Genomic DNA, 23,664 nt, shown 5'->3' with positions numbered 1-23,664 from the left:
TGTTATTATTACATATAATATATATAATATATATAATTATATAGTACAATAAATAATACGATTAATGTGAATTTATGACCATCATTAATTAACAATGCTAATGCTGTTATTAATTAATATCGTTATAATATTAATTACTTATTATATATAATATATATAATGTATATAATTATTTAGTAGAATAAATAATTAATACGATTAATGTGAATTTATGACCATCATTAATTAACGATGCTAATGCTGTTATTAATATCATTATATTAATTTCATTAATGTTAATAGTTATTATTGCATATAATATAATATATATAATATATATAATTGTATAGTACAATAAATAATTAATACGATTAATGTGAATTAATTACCATCATTAATTAACGATGCTAATGCTGTTATTCATTAATATCATTATATTAATTACACTGATGTTAATTAATTGTTATTATTACATATAATATATAATTATATAGTACAATAAATAATACGATTAATGTGAATTAATGACCATCATTAATTAACGATGCTAATGCTGTTATTAATTAATATCATTATAATATTAATTACATTAATGTTAATAGTTATTACATTTAGTGTAATATATATAATGTATAAAATATAATATAATATAATATATATAATATAATATATATATAATATGTATAATTAAATAACAAATAATTAATACAATTAATGTGAATTAATTACCATCATTAATTAACGACGCTAATGCTGTTATTAATGTCATTGTAATATGAATTATGTTAATGTAAATAGCTATTATTACATATAATATAATATATGTAATATATATAGTTATATAGTACAATAAATAATTAATACAATTAATGTGAATTAATTACCATCATTAATTAACGGCACTAATGCTGTTATTAATATCATTTTAATATTAATTATGTTAATGTAAATAATTATTACATATAATATAATATATGTAAGATATATAATTATATAGTACAATAAATAATTAATACGATTAATGTTAATTAATTACCATCATTAATTAACGGCACTAATGCTGTTATTAATGTCGTTATAATATGAATTACGTTAATGTAAATAGTTATTTTTATGTATAATATATATAATATATATATAATTATATAGTACAATAAATAATTAGTACAATTAATGTGAACTAATTACCATCATTAATTAACGATGCTAATGCTGTTATTAATTAATTTCATTATAATATTAATTACATTAATGTAAATAGTTATTATTATATATAATATATATTATGTATAATTATATAGTACAATAATTAATACAATTAATGTGAATTAATTGCCATCATTAATTAATTAATGATGCTAATGCTGTTATTAATACCATTATAATATGAATTATGTTAATGTAAATAATTATTATATCTAATATAATATATATAATATATATAATACATATAATTATATAACGGAATAAATAATTAATCCGCTGGATGTGAATGGATTTCGGTTATTAATTAATGATGCTAATGCTGTTATTAATTAATATCATTATAATATTAATTACATTAATATAAATAGTTATTATTATATATAATATAATATATATAATATATATAAAATATATATAATTCTATAGCGGAATAAATAATTAATCGTCTGGATGTGAATGGATTTCGGTCATTAATTAACGGTGCTAATGGTGTTATTAATGTCATTATAATATGAATTACGTTAATGTAAATAGTTATTATTATATATAATATAATATATATAATATATATAAAATATATATAATTATATAACCCAATAAATAATTAATCGTCTGGACGTGAATGGATTTCGGTGGTTAATTAATTAATTCTGCTAATTGCCGTTATCAGGTGGACATCATCATCTCGGAGCCCATGGGGTACATGCTGTTCAACGAGCGGATGCTGGAGAGTTACCTGCACGCCAAGAAATACCTGAAACCCAGCGGTGAGGGGGGGTTTGGGGGGTCTTGGGGGGGATTTGGGGGGGCTGGGGGGGATTTGGGGGGGTCCTGGGGGGTTTCGGGGGGTTCAGAGGGTCCTTGGGGGGATTTGGGGGGGTCCTTGGGGGGGCTGGGGGGATTTGGGGGGTTCTTGGGGGGATTTGGGGGGATTTGGGGGGGTCCTTGGGGGGGCTGGGGGGATTTGGGGGGGCTCTGGGGGGTCCTTGGGGGCTCTGGGGGGGGTCTGGGGGGTCCTTGGGGGGATTTGGGGGGTCCTTGGGGGGTTCAGAGGGTCCTTGGGGGGATTTGGGGGGATTTGGGGGGGTCCTTGGGGGGTCCTTGGGGGGATTTGGGGGGGTCCTGGGGGGTCCTTGGGGGGGTCTGGGGGGTCCTTGGGGGGATTTGGGGGGGGTTTGGGGGGTCCTTGGGGGGGTTTGGGGGCTCTGGGGGGATTTGGAGGGGGGTCTGGGGGGATTTGGGGGGGTCTGGGGGGAATTGGGGGGTCCTTGGGGGGATTTGGGGGGGGTCCTTGGGGGGGCTGGGGGGATTTGGGGGGGGTCTGGGGGGTCCTTGGGGGGGTCTGGGGGGTCCTTGGGGGATCTTTGGGGGGGGTTTGGGGGGGGTTGGGGGCTCTGGGGGGATTTGGAGGGGGGTCTGGGGGGATTTGGGGGGGTTTGGGGGGGTCCTTGGGGGGGCTGGGGGGATTTGGGGGGTTCTTGGGGGGATTTGGGGGGATTTGGGGGGGTCCTTGGGGGGGCTGGGGGGATTTGGGGGGGCTCTGGGGGGTCCTTGGGGGGATTTGGGGGGGGTCTGGGGGGTCCTTGGGGGGGTTTGGGGGGTTTGGGGGGGTCCTTGGGGGGGTTTGGGGGGGGTTTGGGGGGATTTGGGGGCTCTGGGGGAGTTCTAGGGGGTCCTTGGGGGTCCCTGTGGGGCTCTGGGGGGATTTTGGGGGGGTCCTTGGGGGGTCTGGGGGGTCCTTGGGGGGATTTGGGGGGGCCTGGGGGGGCTCTTGGGGGGTCTGGGGGGTCCCTGTGGGGCTCTGGGGGGATTTCGGGAGGGTCTGGGGGGTCCTTGGGGGGGTTTGGGGGGGCTGGGGGGTTTGGGGGGTCTGGGGGGTCCTTGGGGGCCTCTGGGGGGTCCTTGGGGGGATTTGGGGGGGCTCTGGAGGGTCCTTGGGGGAATTTGGGGGGGTCCTGGGGGGTCCTTGGGGGGGTCTGGGGGGTCCTTGGGGGGATTTGGGGGGTCCTTGGGGGTCTTTGGGGGGGTCCTGGGGGGGTCTTTGGGGGGCTCTGGGGGGTCCTTGGGGGGATTTGGGGGGGTCCTGGGGGGTCCTTGGGGGGGTCTGGGGGGTCCTTGGGGGGATTTGGGGGGGGTTTGGGGGGTCCTTGGGGGCTCTGGGGGGGGTTTGGGGGTTCCTTGGGGGGATTTGGGGGGGGTTTGGGGGGTCCTTGGGGGGATTTGGGGGGTCCTTGGGGGGATTTGGGGGGGGTTTGGGGGGTCCTTGGGGGGTCTGGGGGGTCCTTGGGGGAGATTGGGGGGTTTGGGGGGGTCCTTGGGGGGCTCTGGGGGGTCCTTGGGGGGTTCTTGGGGGGATTTGTGGGGGGCTGGGGGGGGTCTGGGGGGATTTGGGGGGCTCTGGGGGGGTTTGGGGGTCCTGGGGGGATTTGGGGGTCTTTGGGGGTCTTTGGGGGGTCCTTGGGGGGATTTGGGGGGGTTTGGGGGGTCTGGGGGGGTTTCGGGGGGTTCAGAGGGTCCTTGGGGGGGTCCTGGGGGGGTCTTTGGGGGGGCTGGGGGGATTTGGGGGGGTTCAGAGGGTCCTTGGGGGCTCTGGGGGGGGTCTGGGGGGTCCTTGGGGGGGGTTTGGGGGGGGTTTGGGGGGGTCTGGGGGGATTTGGGGGGGTTCAGAGAGTCCTTGGGGGGCTCGGGGGGTTCTTGGGGGGATTTCGGGGGGGTCTGGGGGGTCTTTGGGGGGGTCCTTGGGGGAATTGGGGGGTTTGGGGGGCTCTGGGGGGATTTTGGGGGGGTCTGGAGGGGTCCATGGGGGCGTTTGGGGGGGGTCCTGGGGGGTCTTTGGGGGGTCCTGGGGGGGCTCTTGGGGGGGCTGGGCGGGCTCTTGGGGGGTTTGGGGGGTCCTTGGGGGTCTTTGGGGGGTCTGGGGGTTCCTTGGGGGGCTCTTGCGGGGTTTGGGGGGGCTCTGGGGGGTCCTTGGGGGGATTTGGGGGGGGTCTGGGGGGGCTCTTGGGGGATTTGGGGGGTCCTTGGGGGGGGTCTGGGGGGGATTTGGGGGGGTCTTTGGGGGTCTTTGGGGGGTCCTGGGGGGATTTGGGGGGGGGTTTGGGGGGGTCCTTGGGGGGGTTTGGGGGGTCCTTGGGGGGATTTGGGGGGGCTGGGGGGATTTGGGGGTTCCTTGGGGGGCTCTTGGGGGGTTTGGGGGGGTCCTTGGGGGTCTCTGGGGGGGCTGGGGGGTCCTGGAGGGGATTTGGGGGGGTCCTGGGGGGTCCTCGGGGGGTCTGGGGGTTCCTTGGGGGGTCTTTGGGGGGCTCTGGGGTTCCTTGGGGGTCCTCAAGGAGTTCAGGGTGTCCCCAGGGTGTCCCCAGGGGGTCTCAGGGTGTCCCCGGGGGTCTCAGGGTGGTCTCAGGGCTGTCTGGGGGGTCTCAGTGTGTCCCCAGGTGTCCCCGGGGGTCTCAGGGTGTCCCCAGGTGTCCCCGGGGGTCTCAGGGTGTCCCCAGGGTGTCCCCAGGGGTCTGTGGGGGTTCCCGGGGGTCTCAGGGTGGTCTCAGGGCAGTCTGGGGGGTCTCAGGGTGTCCCTGGGTGTCCCCAGGGTGTCCCCAGGGGGTCTCAGGGTGTCCCCAGGCTGTCCCTGGGTGTCCCCAGGTGTCTCCAGGGGGTCTCTGGGTGTCCCCAGGGTGTCCCCAGGTGTCCCCAGGGGTCTCAGGGTGTCCCCAGGGTGTCCCCAGGGTGGTCTGGGGGGTCTCTGGGTGTCCCCAGGGGGTCTCAGGGCAGTCTGGGGGGTCTCAGGGTGTCCCTGGGTGTCCCCAGGGTGTCCCCAGGGTGTCCCCGGGGGGTCTCAGGGTGTCCCCAGGGGTCTCAGGGTGTCCCCAGGGGGTCTCAGGGTGTCCCCGTGTGTTCCCAGGGGTCTCAGGGTGTCCCTGGGTGTCCCCGGGGGGTCTCAGGCTGTCCCCTGGGTGTCCCTGGGTGTCCCTGGGGGTCTGTGGGGGTTCCCGGGTGTCTCAGGGTGTCCCCGGGGGTCTCTGGGTGTCCCCAGGGTGTCCCCAGGGTGTCCCCAGGGTGTCCCCGGGTGTCCCCAGGGGGTCTCAGGGTGTCCCCAGGGTGTCCCCAGGGTGTCCCCAGGGTGTCCCCGGGTGTCCCCGGGTGTCCCCGGGGGTCTGTGGGAGCAGCAGGACCCCCGGGCCGGCCCCAGCCGTGCCCCCTCCCCATTTCAGGGAACATGTTCCCCACCATCGGGGACGTGCACCTGGCGCCCTTCACGGACGAGCAGCTCTACATGGAGCAGTTCACCAAGGCCAACTTCTGGTGAGGGGTCCCAGATCCCAGATCCCCATCCCTGATCCCTGATCCTGATCCCTGATCCCTGATCCCTGATCCTGATCCCAGATCCCAGATCCCAGATCTCAGATCCTGATCCCTGATCCTGATCCTGATCCCTGATCCCTGATCCCCATCCCTGATCCTGATCCCTGATCCCTGATCCTGATCCCTGATCCTGATCCCAGATCCCTGATCCTGATCCCTGATCCCAGATCCCGATCCCAATCCCTGATCCCAGATCCTGATCCTGATCCTGATCCCTGATCCCAGATCCCTGATCCCCATCCCAGATCCCGATCCCTGATCCTGATCCCAGATCCTGATCCTGATCCTGATCCCAGATCCTGATCCTGATCCTGATCCCAGATCCCGATCCCTGATCCTGATCCCAGATCCTGATCCTGATCCTGATCCCTGATCCCAGATCCCTGATCCCCATCCCAGATCCCGATCCCTGATCCTGGTCCTGATCCTGATCCTGATCCTGATCCCTGATCCCAATCCTGATCCTTGATCCTGATCCCTGATCCTGATCCCTGATCCTGATCCTGATCCTTGATCCTGTTCCTGTCCCAGTTCCCGTTCCCAGTTCCTGTTCCTGTTCCTGTTCCTGTTCCCAGTTCCCAGTTCCCAATCCCAGTTCCCAGTCCCAGTTCCCAATCCCAGTTCCCAGTCCCAGTTCCCAGTTCCTGTTCCCAGTTCTTTTTCCCTTTTCCCATTCCCAGGCCCCATTTCCGTTCGTTCCCATTCCCGGTCCTGTTCTCAGCCTCAAAAATCCCAAAAAAATCCCAAAAAATCCCAAAAAATCCCCAAAAAATCCCCAAAACATCCCCAAAAAAATCCAAAAAATCCCCCAAAAAATCCCCCCCAAAAAAATCCCAAAAAATCCCCAAAAAATCCCATAAAAATCCCCAGAAAAATCCAAAAAAATCCCATAAAAATCCCAAAAAAATCCAAAAAATCCCCCAAAAAATCCCAAAAAATCCCAAAAAACCCCGAAAAAAATCCCCAAAAAATCCCCAAAAAATCCACAAAAAAAAAAAAAAATCCCAAAAAAATCCCCAAAAAAATCCCCCAAAAATCCAAAAAAATCCCCAAAAAATCCCCCACAAAATCCCAAAAAATCCCCAAAAAATCCCCAAAAAATCCCGAAAAATCCCAAAAAAAATCCCAAAAAAATCCAAAAAAACCCCAAAAAATCCCCAAAAATCCCAAAAAATCCCCAAAAAATTCCAAAAAAATCCCAAAAAAATCCCAAAAAATCCCCAAAAAATCCCAAAAAACCCCCCAAAAAATCCCCAAAAATCCCCAAAAATCCCCAAAAAAATCCCCAAAATCCCCCAAATCCCCCAAAAAACCCCAATTCCCATTTTCCCCAGGTACCAGCCCTCCTTCCACGGCGTCGATCTCTCGGCGCTGCGCGGCGCCGCCGTGGACGAATATTTCCGGCAGCCCGTGGTGGTGAGAGACCCCTGGGGGGTCCCAGGACCCTTTTTTGGGGGGATTTGGGTGAACCAGGGGGGTCCCAAACCCACCCCAATTTTGTATCATTTAATTTTTATTTTTATTATTTTTTATTAATGATTTTTAATTATTTATTTTGATTAATTTATTATTTTTTTATTGTTATTTTAATTATTTAAATTATATTTATTATTTATTATTCGTTCTATTTTTTATTATTTTTATTATTTTTATTGCTTTTTATTTTTTATTTTTATCGTCTTTATTTAATCTTTTATTTTTATTATTTTTTATTTTTTATTTTTTATTTTTATTGTCTTTATTTAATCTTTTATTTTTATTATTAATTTATTATAATAATTATTATTGCTTGTCATTTTATATATTTTATTTATTACTATTTATTTTTACTTTTGGTTTTTATTATCTTTATTATTTTTATCATTAATTTCCATTTTTTATTTATTATTATATATTTTTTATTATTACTAATTCTTATTAAGTTTCATTATTTTTATTATTATTTTTATTATTATTTTTATTATTATTTTTATTATTATTTATATTTCTTTTTATTATTTTTTACTAATTTTATTTATTATTTATTGTTATTCATTATAATTTGTTATTATTTTTATTGTTATTATTATTTTTATAATTTTATTATTATTTTATTTCTTTTTATTCTTTTCTTATGATTTGTTATTACTATTTTTATTATCATTTATTATTATTTATTATTTTTATTATTTTATTTATTATTTTATTTTTCGGTTCATTCTATTTTTTTCTTTCATTATTTATTATTGCTATTTTTACTGTTATTATTTTGTTTATTATTATTTATTATTTCTCTTATTTTATTTATTATTACTATTTTTATTATTTTTTTTATTTTATTTATTATGGCTTGTTTTTATTCATTTTATTAGTTTTATTTATTACATATTATTATTTACTATTACATGTCACTATTTTTCTTATCCATTATTATTTATTATTCCAATTTTTGAATTTATTTCCTACTTTTATTTCTATTTTTACTTATTATTATTTATTATTACTTAGCTAATTTTAATTGAATAATTTTAATTGAATAATTTTAATTTAATAATTTTATTATTATATATTATTACTATTATATAAATTATATAATATTATTATTATATAAATTTTATTATCAAATTTAATTTAATAATTTTAATTTAATAATTTTAATTTAATAATTTTAATTTAATAATATTATTATATATTATTACTATTATATAAATTATATAATATTATTATTATATAAATTTTATTATTAAATTTAATTTAATAATTTTAATAATTTCAGAATTATTTATTTAATTAATTAATTAATTAATTATTCTATTAATTAATTATCTTTGATCCCCCCTGTCCCTCAGGACACGTTTGATATCCGGATTCTGATGGCCAAATCTGTTAAATACACCGTCAACTTCCTGGAGGCCAAGGAGGGCGACCTGCACAGGTGGGGAGGGGGCTTCACATCCCAAATCACCCCCAAATTTCACTATTTATCAGTATTATTATTATTATTATTTTTATATTAATATTATTATTATTATTATTATTATTATTATTTCATTATTTTTATTATTTTTATATTATTATTATTATTGCCATTATTATTATTATTATTATTATTATTATTATTATTGCCATTATTATTATTTATTATTTATTATTATTATTATTTTTATTATTGTCGTTGTTATTGTTATTGTTATTATTGTTATTATTTTATTATTACTATTATTTTTATTATTATCATTGCTATTATTATTACTGTTATTGTTATTATTATTGTTATAATTGTTATTACTATTATTTTTATTATTATCATTACTGTTATTATTACTGTTATTGTTATTGTTATTATTATTATTACTGATATTATTACTTTTAATATTATTGTTATTATTGTCTTTGTCATTATAACTGTTATTATTACTATTGCTATTAGTACTATTATTATTACTGTTATTGTTATTATTATTTTTACTATTATTATTACTATTATAATTACGAATTTTATTATTACTAATATTATTATTATTATTATTATTTTTTTTATTATTATGATTATTATTATTATTATTACCCTTATTACTAATACTACTATTATTATTATTGTTATTATTATTTTTCTTATTGTTATTATTGCCGTTATCATTATTACTATTATTATTACTATCATTATTATTACTGTTACAATTACTGTTATTGTTATTGTTATTATTACTATTATTATTGCTATTATTACTATTTTTATTATTATTATTATTATTTTATTATATATTTTTTATTATTATTATTATTATTACTATTTTTATTATTATCAATACTACTATTATTATCATTATAATCATTATTATCATTATTATTATTATTACACTTATTACTATTATTATTACTATTATTACTATTATTCCTATTATTATTCCTATTATCCCTAATTAATTATTCCATTTCCTCCCCAGGATAGAAATCCCCTTCAAGTTCCACATGCTGCACTCGGGGCTGGTGCACGGCCTGGCCTTCTGGTTCGACGTGGCCTTCATCGGCTCCATGTGAGATTCGGGTGTTTTTGGGGTGTTTTTGGGGTGTTTGGGTGTTCTGAGCGGGATTTTGGGGTGTTTTTGGGGTGTTTTTGGGGTGTTTTTGGGTGTTTTTGGGGTGTTTTTGGGGTGTGTTTGGGTGTGTTTGGGTGTGTTGGGTGCACGGCCTGGCCTTCTGGTTCGACGTGGCCTTCATCGGCTCCATGTGAGCTTTGGGGTGTTCTTCGGGTGTTTTTGGGGTGTTCTGGGTGTTCTGAGTGTGTTTGCGTGTTCTGAGCGGGATTTTGGGGTGTTTTTGGGTGTTTTTGGGGTGTTTTGGGGTGTTTTTGGGGTGTTTTTGGGGTGTGTTTGGGTGTGTTCGGTGCACGGCCTGGCCTTCTGGTTTGACGTGGCCTTCATCGACTCCATGTGAGATTCCGGCTGTTCTTCGGGTGTTTTCGGGTGTTTTGGGGTGTTTGGGTGTTCTGAGCGGGATTTTGGGGTGTTTTTGGGGTGGTTTCAGGTGTTTTTGGGGTGTTTTGGGGTGTTTTTGGGGTGTTTTTGGGGTGTTTTTGGGGTGTGTTTGGGTGTGTTCGGTGCACGGCCTGGCCTTCTGGTTCGACGTGGCCTTCATCGGCTCCATGTGAGATTCCGGGTGTTCTTCGGGTGTTTTTGGGGTGTTCTGGGTGTTCTGAGTGTGTTTGGGTGTTCTGAGTGGGATTTTGGGGTGGTTTCAGGTGTTTTTGGGGTGTTTTTGGGGTGTTTTTGGGGTGTTTTTGGGGTGTGTTTGGGTGTGTTTGGTGCACGGCCTGGCCTTCTGGTTCGACGTGGCCTTCATTGGCTCCATGTGAGATTCCAGCTGTTTTTGGGGTGTTTTGGGTGTTTTGGGGTGTTTTGGGTGTTCTGAGCGGGATTTTGGGGTGGTTTCAGGTGTTTTGGGGTGTTTTTGGGGTGTTTTTGGGTGTTTTTGGGGTGTTTTTGGGGTGTGTTTGGGTGTGTTCGGTGCACGGCCTGGCCTTCTGGTTCGACGTGGCCTTCATCGGCTCCATGTGAGATTCCGGGTGTTCTTCGGGTGTTTTTGGGGTGTTTTGGGGTGTTTTGGGGGTTTTTGGGTGTTCTGAGCGGGATTTTGGGGTGGTTTCAGGTGTTTTTGGGGTGTTTTTGGGGTGTGTTTGGGTGTGTTCGGTGCACGGCCTGGCCTTCTGGTTCGACGTGGCCTTCATCGGCTCCATGTGAGATTCCGGGTGTTCTTCGGGTGTTTTCGGGTGTTTTCGGGTGTTTTGGGTGTTCTGAGCGGGATTTTGGGGTGGTTTCAGGTGTTTTTGGGGTGTTTTTGGGTGTTTTTGGGGTGTTTTTGGGGTGTGTTTGGGTGTGTTCGGTGCACGGCCTGGCCTTCTGGTTCGACGTGGCCTTCATCGGCTCCATGTGAGATTCCGGCTGTTTTTGGGGTGTTTTCGGGTGTTTTTGGGGTGTTTGGGTGTTCTGAGCGAAATTTTGGGGTGTTTTTGGGGTGTTTTTGGGTGTTTTTGGGGTGTTTTTGGGGTGTGTTTGGGGTGTGTTTGGGTGTGTTTGGTGCACGGCCTGGCCTTCTGGTTCGACGTGGCCTTCATCGGCTCCATGTGAGATTCGGGTGTTTTTGGGGTGTTTTTGGGGTGTTCTGGGTGTTCTGAGTGTGTTTGGGTGTTCTAAGTGAAATTTTGGGGTGTTTTTGGGGTGTTTTTGGGGTGTGTTTGGGGTGTTTTTGGGGTGTTTTTGGGTGTTTTGGGGTGTTTTTGGGGTGTGTTTGGGTGTGTTTGGTGCACGGCCTGGCCTTCTGGTTCGACGTGGCCTTCATCGGCTCCATGTGAGATTCGGGTGTTTTTGGGGTGTTCTGGGTGTTCTGAGTGGGATTTTGGGGTGTTTTTGAGTGTTTTTGGGGTGTTTTTGGGGTGTGTTTGGGTGTTTTTGGGTGTGTTTGGTGCACGGCCTGGCCTTCTGGTTCGACGTGGCCTTCATCGGCTCCATGTGAGATTCCGGCTGTTTTGGGGGTGTTTTGGGTGTTTTTGGGGTGTTTGGGTGTTCTGAGCGGGATTTTGGGGTGGTTTCAGGTGTTTTTGGGGTGTTTTTGGGTGTTTTTGGGGTGTTTTTGGGGTGTTTTTGGGGTGTTTTTGGGTGTGTTTGGGTGTGTTCAGTGCACAGCCTGGCCTTCTGGTTCGACGTGGCCTTCATCGGCTCCATGTGAGATTCCGGGTGTTCTTCGGGTGTTTTTGGGGTGTTTTGGGTGTTTTTGGGGTGTTTGGGGTGTTCTGAGCGGGATTTTGGGGTGGTTTCAGGTGTTTTTGGGGTGTTTTTGGGGTGTTTTTGGGTGTTTTTGGGGTGTTTTTGGGGTGTGTTTGGGTGTGTTCGGTGCACGGCCTGGCCTTCTGGTTCGACGTGGCCTTCATCGGCTCCATGTGAGATTCCGGCTGTTTTTGGGGTGTTCTTCGGGTGTTTTTGGGGTGTTTGGGTGTTCTGAGCGGGATTTTGGGGTGGTTTCAGGTGTTTTGGGGTGTTTTTGGGGTGTTTTTGGGGTGTTTTTGGGGTGTTTTTGGGGTGTGTTTGGGTGTGTTTGGTGCACGGCCTGGCCTTCTGGTTCGACGTGGCCTTCATCGGCTCCATGTGAGATTCGGGTGTTTTTGGGGTGTTTTGGGTGTTTTTGGGGTGTTCTGGGTGTTCTGAGTGTGTTTGGGTGTTCTGAGCGGGATTTTGGGGTGGTTTCAGGTGTTTTTGGGGTGTTTTTGGGGTGTTTTTGGGGTGTGTTTGGGTGTGTTTGGTGCACGGCCTGGCCTTCTGGTTCGACGTGGCCTTCATCGGCTCCATGTGAGCTTTGGGGTGTTTTTGGGGTGTATTTCGGGTGTTTTTGGGGTGTTTGGGTGTTCTGAGCGGGATTTTGGGGTGTTTTTGGGGTGTTTTTGGGGTGTTTTTGGGGTGCGTTTGGGTGTGTTTGGTGCACGGCCTGGCCTTCTGGTTCTACGTGGCCTTCATCGGCTCCATGTGAGATTCCGGGTGTTCTTCGGGTGTTTTTGGGGTGTTTGGGTGTTCTGAGCGGGATTTTGGGGTGGTTTCAGGTGTTTTTGGGGTGTTTTTGGGGTGTTTTGGGGTGGTTTTGGGTGTTCTTGGGGTGTTTTTGGGGTGTTTTTGGGGTGTTTTTGGGTGTGTTCGGTGCACGGCCTGGCCTTCTGGTTCGACGTGGCCTTCATCGGCTCCATGTGAGCTTTGGGGTGTTCTTCGGGTGTTTTTGGGGTGTTCTGGGTGTTTTTGGGGTGTTTGGGTGTTCTGAGCGGGATTTTGGGCTGGTTTCAGGTGTTTTTGGGGTGTTTTTGGGGTGTTTTTGGGGTGTGTTTGGGTGTGTTTGGTGCACGGCCTGGCCTTCTGGTTCGACGTGGCCTTCATCGGCTCCATGTGAGCTTTGGGGTGTTTTGGGTGTTTTTGGGGTGTTTGGGGTGTTCTGAGTGTGTTTGGGTGTTCTGAGCGGGATTTTGGGGTGGTTTCAGGTGTTTTTGGGGTGTTTTGGGGTGTTTTGGGGTGTTTTTGGGGTGTTTTTGGGGTGTGTTTGGGTGTGTTTGGTGCACGGCCTGGCCTTCTGGTTCGACGTGGCCTTCATCGGCTCCATGTGAGATTCCGGGTGTTTTAGGGGTTTTGGGGGGTGTTTTTGGGGTGTTTTATGGGATTTTTGGGGTGTTTTAGGGGTTTTGGGGGTGATTTTGGGGTTTTTGGGGGTCCCGGAGCCGGCCGTGACCCCCAGAGCCCCCCCAGAATGACGGTGTGGGATTTTGGGGGTGTTTGGAGGTGTTTTTGGGGGATTTTTTGGGGTGTTTTAGGTGTTTTTGGGGTGTTTTAGGGGTTTTGGGGGGTGTTTTTGGGGGTTTTCGGGGGTGCCGGAGCCGGCCGTGACCCCCAGAACCCCCCCAGAATGACGGTGTGGGATTTTGGGGGTGTTTTGGGGGTTTTGGGGGGTGTTTTTGGGGTATTTTATGGGATTTTTGGGGTGTTTTAGGGGTTTTGGGGGTGTTTTTGGGGTATTTTATGGGATTTTTGGGGTGTTTTGGGGGTTTTGGGGGTGTTTTTGGGGGTTTTTGGGGGTCCCGGAGCCGGCCGTGACCCCCAGAGCCCCCCCAGAATGACGGTGTGGGATTTTGGGGGTGTTTTATGGGATTTTGGGGGGTGTTTTATGGGATTTTTGGGGTGTTTTAGGGGTTTTGGGGGGTCTTTTAGGGGTTTTTCGGGGGATTTTGGGGGTGTTTTTGGGGTGTTTTATGGGATTTTTGGGGGTGTTTTGGGGGTTTTTGGGGGTGTTTTTGGGGTTTTTGGGGGTCCCGGAGCTGGCCGTGACCCCCAGAGCCCCCCCAGAATGACGGTGTGGGATTTTGGGGGTGTTTTTGGGGGTGTTTTTGGGGTGTTTTATGGGATTTTTGGGGTGTTTTAGGGGTTTTGGGGGGTCTTTTAGGGGTTTTTGGGGGGGTTTTGGGGGGTTTTTGGGGTATTTTATGGGATTTTTGGGGTGTTTTAGGGGTTTTGGGGGGTGTTTTTGGGGTTTTTGGGGGTCCCGGAGCCAGCCGTGACCCCCAGAGCCCCCCCAGAATGACGGTGTGGGATTTTGGGGGTGTTTTAGGGGTTTTGGGGGTGATTTTGGGGTTTTTGGGGGTCCCGGAGCCGGCCGTGACCCCCAGAGCCCCCCCAGAATGACGGTGTGGGATTTTGGGGGTGTTTTTGGGGTGTTTTATGGGATTTTTGGGGTGTTTTAGGGGATTTTGGGGGTGTTTTATGGGATTTTTGGGGTGTTTTAGGGGTTTTGGGGGGTCTTTTAGGGGTTTTTGGGGGGGTTTTGGGGGGTTTTTGGGGTATTTTATGGGATTTTTGGGCTGTTTTGGGGGTTTTGGGGGTGTTTTTGGGGGTTTTTGGGGGTCCCGGGGCCGGCCGTGACCCCCAGAGCCCCCCCAGAATGACGGTGTGGGATTTTGGGGGTGTTTTGGGGGTGTTTTGGGGGGTGTTTTTGGGGTATTTTATGGGATTTTTGGGGTGTTTTAGGGGTTTTGGGGGGTGTTTTGGGGGTTTTTGGAGGTGTTTTTGGGGGTGTTTTAGGTGTTTTTGGGGTGTTTTAGGGGTTTTGGGGGGTGTTTTTGGGGTTTTTGGGGGTGTTTTAGGGGATTTTGGGGGTGTTTTTGGGGTGTTTTAGGGGTTTTGGGGGGTGATTTGGGGGTTTTTGGGGGGTGTTTTTGGGGGTTTTCGGGGGTCCCGGAGCCGGCCGTGACCCCCAGAGCCCCCCCAGAATGACGGTGTGGGATTTTGGGGGTGTTTTTGGGGGTGTTTTTGGGGTGTTTTATGGGATTTTTGGGGTGTTTTAGGGGTTTTGGGGGTGTTTTAGGGGTTTTTGGGGTGTTTTAGGGGTTTTTGGGGGTGTTTTTGGGGGTTTTTGGGGGTGTTTTTGGGGGTTTTTGGGGGTGTTTTTGGGGGTTTTTGGGGGTCCCGGAGCCGGCCGTGACCCCCAGAGCCCCCCCAGAATGACGGTGTGGGATTTTGGGGGTGTTTTGGGGGTGTTTTGGGGGGTGTTTTTGGGGTATTTTATGGGATTTTTGGGGTGTTTTAGGGGTTTTGGGGGGTGTTTTTGGGGTGTTTTAGGGGATTTTGGGGGTGTTTTAGGGGTTTTGGGGGTGTTTTTGGGGTTTTTGGGGGTGTTTTGGGGGGTTTTTGGGGGTGTTTTGGGGGGTTTTTGGGGGTCCCGGAGCCGGCCGTGACCCCCAGAACCCCCCCAGAATGACGGTGTGGGATTTTGGGGGTGTTTTGGGGGATTTTGGGGGTGTTTTAGGGGATTTTGGGGGTGATTTGGGGGTTTTGGGGTGGTTTTTGGGGTTTTTGGGGGTGTTTTTGGGGTGATTTTGGGGGTTTTTGGGGGTGTTTTATGGGATTTTTGGGGTGTTTTAGGGGTTTTGGGGGGTGTTTTTGGGGTTTTCGGGGGTCCCGGAGCCGGCCGTGACCCCCAGAGCCCCCCCAGAATGACGGTGTGGCTGTCGACGGCGCCCACGGAGCCGCTGACGCACTGGTACCAGGTGCGCTGCCTGTTCCAGTCGCCGCTCTTCGCCAAGGCCGGCGACACGCTCTCGGGAACCTGCCTGCTCATCGCCAACAAGAGGTGGGGGCTCGGGGGGCTTGGGGGGGCTTGGGGGGCTTGGGGAGGGGTTTGGGGGGCTCGGGGAGGGGGTTTGGGAGGGGTTTGAGGGGTTTGGGGAGGGGTTTGGGGGGCGCAGGGAGGGTTTGGGTGGCTTGGGGAGGGGGCTTGGGGGCTTTGGGGGCTTGGGGAGGGGTCTGGGGGGCTTTGGGGGGCTCGGGGAGGGGTCTGGGGGGCTTTGGGGGGCTCTGGGAGGGGGCTTGGGGGGTTTGAGGGGTTTGGGAGGGGGCTTGGGGGGCTTTGGGTGCTCAGGGAGGGGTTTGGGGAGCTCGGGGAGGGGTCTGGGGCTTTGGGGGGCTCTGGGAGGGGGCTCGGGGGGGGGTTTGGGGGGCTTTGGGGGCTCTGGGAGAGGTTTGGGGGGCTCGGGGAGGGGTCTGGGGCTTTGGGGGGCTCAGGGAGGGGGCTCGGGGGGCTTGGGGGGGCTCGGGGAGGGGGTTTGGGAGGGGTTTGAGGGTTTGGGGAGGGGTTTGGGGGGCTCGGGGAGGGGGCTCGGGGGGCTTAGGGGGGTTTGGGGGGCTCGGGGAGGGGCCTCAGGGGGCTTTGGGGGCCTCGGGGAGGGGGTTTGGGAGGGGTTTGAGGGGTTTGGGGAGGGGTTTGAGGGGTTTAGGGAGGGTTTGGGGGGCTCGGGGGGCTTGGGGGGGGCTTGGGGGGCTTGGGGGGGGCTTGGGGGGCTTAGGGGGCTTGGAGGGGTCTGGGGGGGGGTTTGGGAGGGGTTTGAGGGGTTTGGGGGGCTTTGGGGGCTCTGGGAGAGGTTTGGGAGGCTCGGGGAGGGGGCTCGGGGGGCTTGGGGGGGGGCTTGGGGGCTTTGGGGAGCTTGGGGAGGGGGCTCGGGGGGCTTGGGGGGCTCTGGGAGGGGGTTTGGGAGGGGTTTGAGGGGTTTGGGGAGGGGTTTGGGGGGCGCAGGGAGGGGTTTGGGGGGCTCGGGGAGGGGGCTCGGGGGGCGCAGGGAGGGTTTGGGTGGCTCGGGGAGGGGTCTGGGGGGCTTTGGGGGGCTCTGGGAGGGGGTTTGGGAGGGGTTTGAGGGGTTTGGGGAGGGGCTTGGGGGGCGCAGGGAGGGTTTGGGTGGCTTGGGGAGGGGGCTCGGGAGGCTTGGGGGGCTTTGGGGGGCTCTGGGAGGGGGTTTGGGAGGGGTTTGAGGGGTTTGGAGGGGGTTTGGGGGCTCTGGGAGGGGGTTTGGGGGGCTTTGGGGGCTCTGGGAGAGGTTTGGGGGGCTCGGGGAGGGGGCTTGGGGGGCTTGGGGGGGTTTGGGGGGCTTGGGGAGGGGTCTGGGGGGCTTGGGGGGGCTCGGGGAGGGGGCTCGGGGGGCTTGGGGGGGTTTGGGGGGCTTGGAGGGGGTTGGGGGGCACAGGGGGGGTCCCCAAGCCCCCCCAAGCCGTGTCCCAGTTCAGGCTGTGCCCCAGTTTGGGTTGGGGGGGGGTCCCTGTCCCAGTTTTGGGGTGGGGGATGGGGGTCCCTGTCCCAGTTTTGGGTTGGGGGGGGTCCCTGTCCCAGTTTGGGATTGTGGGGGGGTCTGTCCTATTTTTGGGGTATGGGGGGGATCTGTCCCAGTTTTGGGGTGAGGGGGGGGGGGGTCCCTGTCCCAGTTTTGGGGTGAGGGGGGGGGGGGTCCCTGTCCCAGTTTTGGGGTGAGGGGGGGGGTCCCTGTCCCAGTTTGGGATTGGGGGGGGGTCTGCCCCAGTTTGGGGTGAGGGGGGGTCCCTGTCCCATTTTTGGGGTGAGGGGGGGTCCTGTCCCATTTTTGGGGTGAGGGGGGGGGTCCTGTCCCATTTTTGGGGTGAGGGGGGGGTCTGTCCCAGTTTTGGGGTGGGGGATGGGGGTCCCTGTCCCAGTTTGGGGTGAGGGGGGGGGGTCTGTCCCAGTTTTGGGGTGGGGTATGGGGGGGGTCTGTCCCAGTTTTGGGGTGAGGGGGGGGTCCCTGTCCCAGTTTGGGATTGGGGGGGGGTCCCTGTCCCAGTTTTGGGGTGGGGGATGGGGGGTCTGTCCCAGTTTTGGGGTGGGGGGGGGTCCCTGTCCCAGTTTTGGGGTTGGGGATGGGGGGGTCTGTCCCAGTTTTGGGGTGAGGGGGGGGGTCTGTCCCATTTTTGGGGTATGGGGGGGTCCCTGTCCCATTTTTGGGGTCTATTTTTAGCTCGGGGTGGGGGAGGGGCCCAACCCTGACCCAGCTGCTGATCCTGGTGGGGGGAGGGGCAGGGGTTACCCAACCCCCAACCCCCTTTGGGGACCCCTTGAACCCCCCCAAACCCCCCTGGGCCTCACTTTGGGGGTCCCACAACCCTCCCAAACCCCCCCAGCTATTTTGGGGAGGGGTCTCACCGCCCCCCACCCACCCCAGACAGATTTACATCAGCATCCTGACCCCCAACCGACCCCCAACCCCCTTTGGGGACCCCTTGAACCCCCCCAAACCCCCCTGGGCCTCACTTTGGGGGTCCCACAACCCTCCCAAACCCCCCCAGCTATTTTGGGGAGGGGTCTCACCGCCCCCCACCCACCCCAGACAGATTTACATCAGCATCACAACCCCCAACCCCTTTTGGGGACCCCTTTAAGCCCCCCAAACCCCCCTGGGCTGCACTTTGGGGGTCTCCCATCCCCACTTTGGGGGTCTCCCGTCCCCACTTTGGGGGTCTCCCACCCCCCCAGCTATTTTGGGGAGGGGTCTCACCGCCCCCCACCCACCCCAGACAGATTTACATCAACATCCTGACCCCCAACCCCTTTTGGGGACCCCTTGAACCCCCCCAAACCCCCCCTGGGCCTCACTTTGGGGTCTCCCATCCCCACTTTGGGGTCTCCCATCCCCACTTTGGGGGTCTCCCATCCCCCCCAGCTATTTTGGGGAGGGGTCTCACCGCCCCCCACCCACCCCAGACAGATTTACATCAGCATCCTGACCCCCAACCCCTTTTGGGGACCCCTTGAACCCCCCTGGGCTGCACTTTGGGGGTCCCACAACCCCACTTTGGGGTCTCCCATCCCCACTTTGGGGGTCTCCCATCCCCACTTTGGGGGTCTCCCATCCCCACTTTGGGGGTCTCCCATCCCCACTTTGGGGGTCTCCCGTCCCCACTTTGGGGGTCTCCCACCCCCCAGCTATTTTGGGGAGGGGTCTCACCACCCCCCACCCTCCCCAGACAGATTTACATCAACATCCTGACCCCCAACCCCTTTTGGGGACCCCTTGAACCCCCTTGAACCCCCCTGGGCTGCACTTTGGGGGTCTCCCATCCCCACTTTGGGGGTCTCCCGTCCCCCCAGCTATTTTGGGGAGGGGTCTCACCGCCCCCCACCCTCCCCAGACAGATTTACATCAGCATCACAACCCCCAACCCCTTTTGGGGACCCCTTTAAGCCCCCCAAACCCCCCTGGGCTGCACTTTGGGGGTCTCCCATCCCCACTTTGGGGGTCTCCCATCCCCCCAGCTATTTTGGGGAGGGGTCTCACCGCCCCCCCCCCACCCCAGACAGATTTACATCAACATCCTGACCCCCAACCCCCTTTGGGGACCCCTTGAACCCCCCTGGGCTGCACTATGGGGGTCTCCCATCCCCACTTTGGGGGTCTCCCATCCCCCCAGCTATTTTGGGGAGGGGTCTCACCGCCCCCCACCCACCCCAGACAGATTTACATCAACATCCTGACCCCCAACCAACCCCCAACCCCCTTTGGAGACCCCTTGAACCCCCCCAAACCCCCCTGGGCTACACTTTGGGGGTCCCACAACCCCACTTTGGGGGTCTCCCATCCCCACTTTGGGGGTCTCCCATCCCCACTTTGGGGGTCTCCCGTCCCCCCAGCTATTTTGGGGAGGGGTCTCACCACCCCCCACCCTCCCCAGACAGATTTACATCAACATCCTGACCCCCAACCAACCCCCAACCCCCTTTGGGGACCCCTTGAACCCCCCCAAACCCCCCCTGGGCTGCACTTTGGGGGTCTCCCATCCCCACTTTGGGGGTCTCCCATCCCCCCAGCTATTTTGGGGAGGGGTCTCACCGCCCCCCACCCACCCCAGACAGATTTACATCAACATCCTGACCCCCAACCAACCCCCAACCCCCTTTGGGGACCCCTTGAACCCCCCCAAACCCCCCTGGGCCTCACTTTGGGGGTCCCACAACCCTCCCAAACCCCCCCAGCTATTTTGGGGAGGGGTCTCACCGCCCCCCACCCACCCCAGACAGAGCTACGACATCAGCATCGTGGCCCAGGTGGACCAGACGGGCTCCAAATCCTCCAACCTGCTGGACCTAAAGAACCCCTTCTTCAGGTACATCCCGGGGGCTGGGGGCGGGGGGGACGGGTCAGGACCCCCCCCCAGGGACGCCCCCCACCCACTGCAGCCCCCTCCCCACCCCCAGGTACACGGGCACGACCCCCTCGCCCCCCCCCGGCTCTCACTACGCGTCGCCCTCGGAGAACATGTGGAACACGGGCAGCGCCTACAACATGAGCACGGGCATGGCCGTGGCCGGTGCGTGGGGAGGGGGCTTTTTGGGGGGAGGGTCTGGGGGGGGTCTTTCCCCCCCTTTTGGGGGGGGTTTGACCCCTTTCTGAACCGCCCCCCTCCCCAAATTGGGGTCCCCACCGCAGGGATGCCGGCGGCGTACGACCTGAGCAGCGTCATCGCCGGCGGCTCCAACGTGGGCCACAACAACCTGATCCCCCTGGGTGCGTCTGGGGAGGGGTCTTCAATTTGGGGAGGGGGCTCGGGGGGGTTTTTTAATTTGGGGAGGGGTCTTGGGGGGGTTTTTTAATTTGGGGAGGGGTCTTGGGGCGGTTTTGGGGGCTGGGATGGGGATTTGGGGGGGATGGGATGGGGATTTGGGGGTGTTTTTAATTTGGGGAGGGGTCTTGGGGGGGTTTGGGGGGAATTTAGGGGGGTTTTTTAATTTGGGGAAGGGTCTCATTCTCATTCTCATGGTCTGGGGTGGGGATTTGGGGGGATTTTTTAATTTGGGGAGGGGTTTTGGGGTGGTTTTGGGGGGATTTAGGGTTTTTTTTTTAATTTGGGGAGGGGTCTTGGGTGGTTTTGGGGGGATTTAGGGGGTTTTTTTAATTTGGGGAGGGGTCTTGCGGGGGTTTTTTAATTTGGGGAGGGGTCTTGGGGTGGTTTTGGGGGGATTTGGGGTTTTTTTTTAATTTGGGGAGGGGTCTTGGGGTGGTTTTGGGGGATTTGGGGGGGTTTTTTAATTTGGGGAGGGGTCTTGGGGGGGGTTTGGGGGGATTTGGGGTTTTTTTTTAATTTGGGGAGGGGTCTTGGGGTGGTTTTGGGGGGTGGGATGGGGATTTAGGGGGGTTTTTTAATTTGGGGAGGGGTCTTGGGGGGGTTTCTTAATTTGGGGAGGGGTCTTGGGGTGGTTTTGGGGGGATTTGGGGGGGTTCTTAATTTGGGGAGGGGTCTTGGGGTGGTTTTGGGGGGATTTGGGGGGTTTTTTTAATTTGGGGAGGGGTCTTGGGGTGGTTTTGAGGGGATTTGGGGGGGTTTTTTAATTTTGGGAGGTGTCTTGGGGGGTTTTTTTAATTCGGGGAGGGGTCTTGGGGGGGGTTTGGGGGTTTTTTTAATTTGGGGAGGGGTCTTGGGGTTTTTTTTTAATTTGGGGAGGGGTTTGGGGGGATTTAGGGGGGTTTTTTAATTTGGGGAGGGGTCTTGGGGGGGTTTTTTAATTTGGGGAGGGGTCTCATACTCATTCTCATGGTCTGGGGTGGGGATTAGGGGGGGTTTTTTAATTTGGGGAGGGGTCTTGGGGTGGTTTTGGGGAGATTTGGGGGGGTTTTTTAATTTTGGGAGGTGTCTTGGGGGGGTTTTTTAATTTGGGGAGGGGTCTTGGGGGGGATTGGGGGGGTTCTTTAATTTGGGGAGGGGTTTTGGGGTGGTTTTGGGGGGATTTAGGGGGTTTTTTTAATTTTGGGAGGTGTCTTGGGGGGGTTTTTTAATTCGGGGAGGGGTCTTGGGGGGGTTTTGGGGGTTTTTTTAATTTGGGGAGGGGTCTTGGGGTTTTTTTTTAATTTGGGGAGGGGTTTGGGGGGATTTAGGGGGGTTTTTTAATTTGGGGAGGGGTCTTGGGGGGGTCTTTAATTTGGGGAGGGGTCTCATGCTCATTCTCATGGTCTGGGGTGGGGATTAGGGGGGTTTTTTTAATTTGGGGAGGGGTCTTGGGGTGGTTTTGGGGAGATTTGGGGGGGTTTTTTAATTTGGGGAGGGGTCTTGGGGTGGTTTTGGGGGGATTTGGGGGGGTTTTTTAATTTGGGGAGGGGTCTTGGGGGGATTTGGGGGGTTTTTTTTAATTTGGGGAGGGGTCTGGGGGGGATTTGGGGGTTTTTTAATTTGGGGAGGGGTCTCATTCTCATTCTCATGGTCTGGGGTGGGGATTTGGGGGGGTTTTTTAATTTGGGGAGGGGTCTTGGGGGGTTGGCGGGGTTTTTTTAATTTGGGGAGGGGTCTTGGGGGTGGTTTTGGGGGTGGGATGGGGATTTGGCGGGGTTTTTTAATTTGGGGAGGGGTCTTGGGGGGATTTGGGGGGTTTTTTAATTTGGGGAGGGGTCTTGGGGGGTTTTGGGGGTTTTTTTTAATTTGGGGAAGGGTCTTGGGGGGGTTTGGGGGTGGTTTTAATTTGGGGAGGGGTCTTGGCGGAGGGTTTTTAATTTGGGGAGGGGTCTTGGGGGGTCTTTAATTTGGGGAGGGGTCTCATTCTCATGGTCTGGGGTGGGGATTTGGGGGTTTTTAATTTGGGGAGGGGTCTTGGGGTGGCTTTTTAATTTGGGGAGGGGTCTTGGGGTGGTTTTGGGGGGGTTTTTTAATTTGGGGAGGGGTCTTGGGGGGGTCTTTAATTTGGGGAGGGGTCTCATTCTCATGGTCTGGGGTGGGGATTTGGGGGGTTTTTAATTTGGGGAGGGGTCTTGGGGTGGCTTTTTAATTTGGGGAGGGGTCTTGGGGTGGTTTTGGGGGGGTTTTTTAATTTGGGGAGGGGTCTTGGGGGGTTTTTAAATTGGGGAGGGGTCTCATTCTCATGGTCTGGGTGGGGATTTGGGGGGATTTTTTAATTTGGGGAGGGTCTTGGGGTGGTTTTGGGGGCATTTAGGGGGTTTTTTTAATTTGGGGAGGGGTCTGGGGGGATTTGGGGGGGTTTTTTTAATTTGGGAAGGGGTCTCGCCCCGCAGCGAACACCGGCATCGTCAACCACACCCACTCCAGGATGGGATCCATCATGAGCACGGGCATCGTGCAAGGTGGAGACCCCTCCCCAAAATAACCCCTCCCCCAAAATAACCCCTCCCCAAAAATACCCCCTCCCCAAAATACCCCCTCCCCAAAATAACCCCTCCCCAAAATACCCCCCCCAACCCCCCCCAATCCCCTCCCCCAAAATAACCCCCTCCCCAAAATAACCCCCTCCCCAAAATAACCCCTCCCCAAATACCCCTCCCCAAATACCCCTTCCCCAAAATAACCCCCCCAAAATACCCCCTCCCCCAAAATACCCCCTCCCTAAAATACCCCCTCCCCAAAATAACCCCCTCCCCAAAATACCCCTCCCCCAAAATAACCCCCTCCCCAAAATAACCCTCCCCAAAATAACCCCCTCCCCAAAATAACCCCTCTCCAAAATACCCCCCTCCCCAAAATACCCCCTCCCCAAAATAACCCCCTCCCCAAAATAACCCCCTCCCCAAAATAACCCCCTCCCCAAAATACCCCCCCCAAAATAAACCCCCCCAAAATAACCCCTCCCCAAAATAACCCCCCCCCCCAAAATACCCCCTCCCAAAATACCCCCCTCCCCAAAATACCCCCTCCCCAAAATACCCCCTCCCCAAAATAACCCCCTCCCCAAAATACCCCCCTCCCCAAAATACCCCCTCCCCAAAATAACCCCCTCCCCAAAATAACCCCTCCCCAAAATAACCCCCCCCAAATACCCTCCCCAAAATAACCCCCTCCCCAAAATAACCCC

General features: G+C 51.2%; 1 protein-coding gene across 1 annotated transcript in view; it reads left to right on the top strand.

Moving 5' to 3' along the window:
- Positions 1–23,664, top strand: part of CARM1 (coactivator associated arginine methyltransferase 1) — a 50,870-nt gene that overhangs the window by 22,987 nt on the left and 4,219 nt on the right. The window contains exons 7-16 of the mRNA XM_086871387.1: positions 1,856–1,952; positions 5,391–5,481; positions 6,876–6,957; positions 8,370–8,455; positions 9,468–9,557; positions 15,535–15,672; positions 19,890–19,979; positions 20,071–20,183; positions 20,303–20,380; positions 22,871–22,939. Coding sequence (XP_086727513.1) covers positions 1,856–1,952; positions 5,391–5,481; positions 6,876–6,957; positions 8,370–8,455; positions 9,468–9,557; positions 15,535–15,672; positions 19,890–19,979; positions 20,071–20,183; positions 20,303–20,380; positions 22,871–22,939 — 934 coding nt within the window. The remainder of the gene's footprint in view (positions 1–1,855; positions 1,953–5,390; positions 5,482–6,875; positions 6,958–8,369; positions 8,456–9,467; positions 9,558–15,534; positions 15,673–19,889; positions 19,980–20,070; positions 20,184–20,302; positions 20,381–22,870; positions 22,940–23,664) is intronic.

The sequence above is a fragment of the Cyanistes caeruleus genome, chromosome 35 (genome assembly GCF_971803275.1).
Source record: "Cyanistes caeruleus chromosome 35, bCyaCae1.hap1.1, whole genome shotgun sequence".
NCBI lineage: Eukaryota > Metazoa > Chordata > Aves > Passeriformes > Paridae > Cyanistes > Cyanistes caeruleus.
This window is presented reverse-complemented; position numbering and strand designations above follow the sequence as displayed.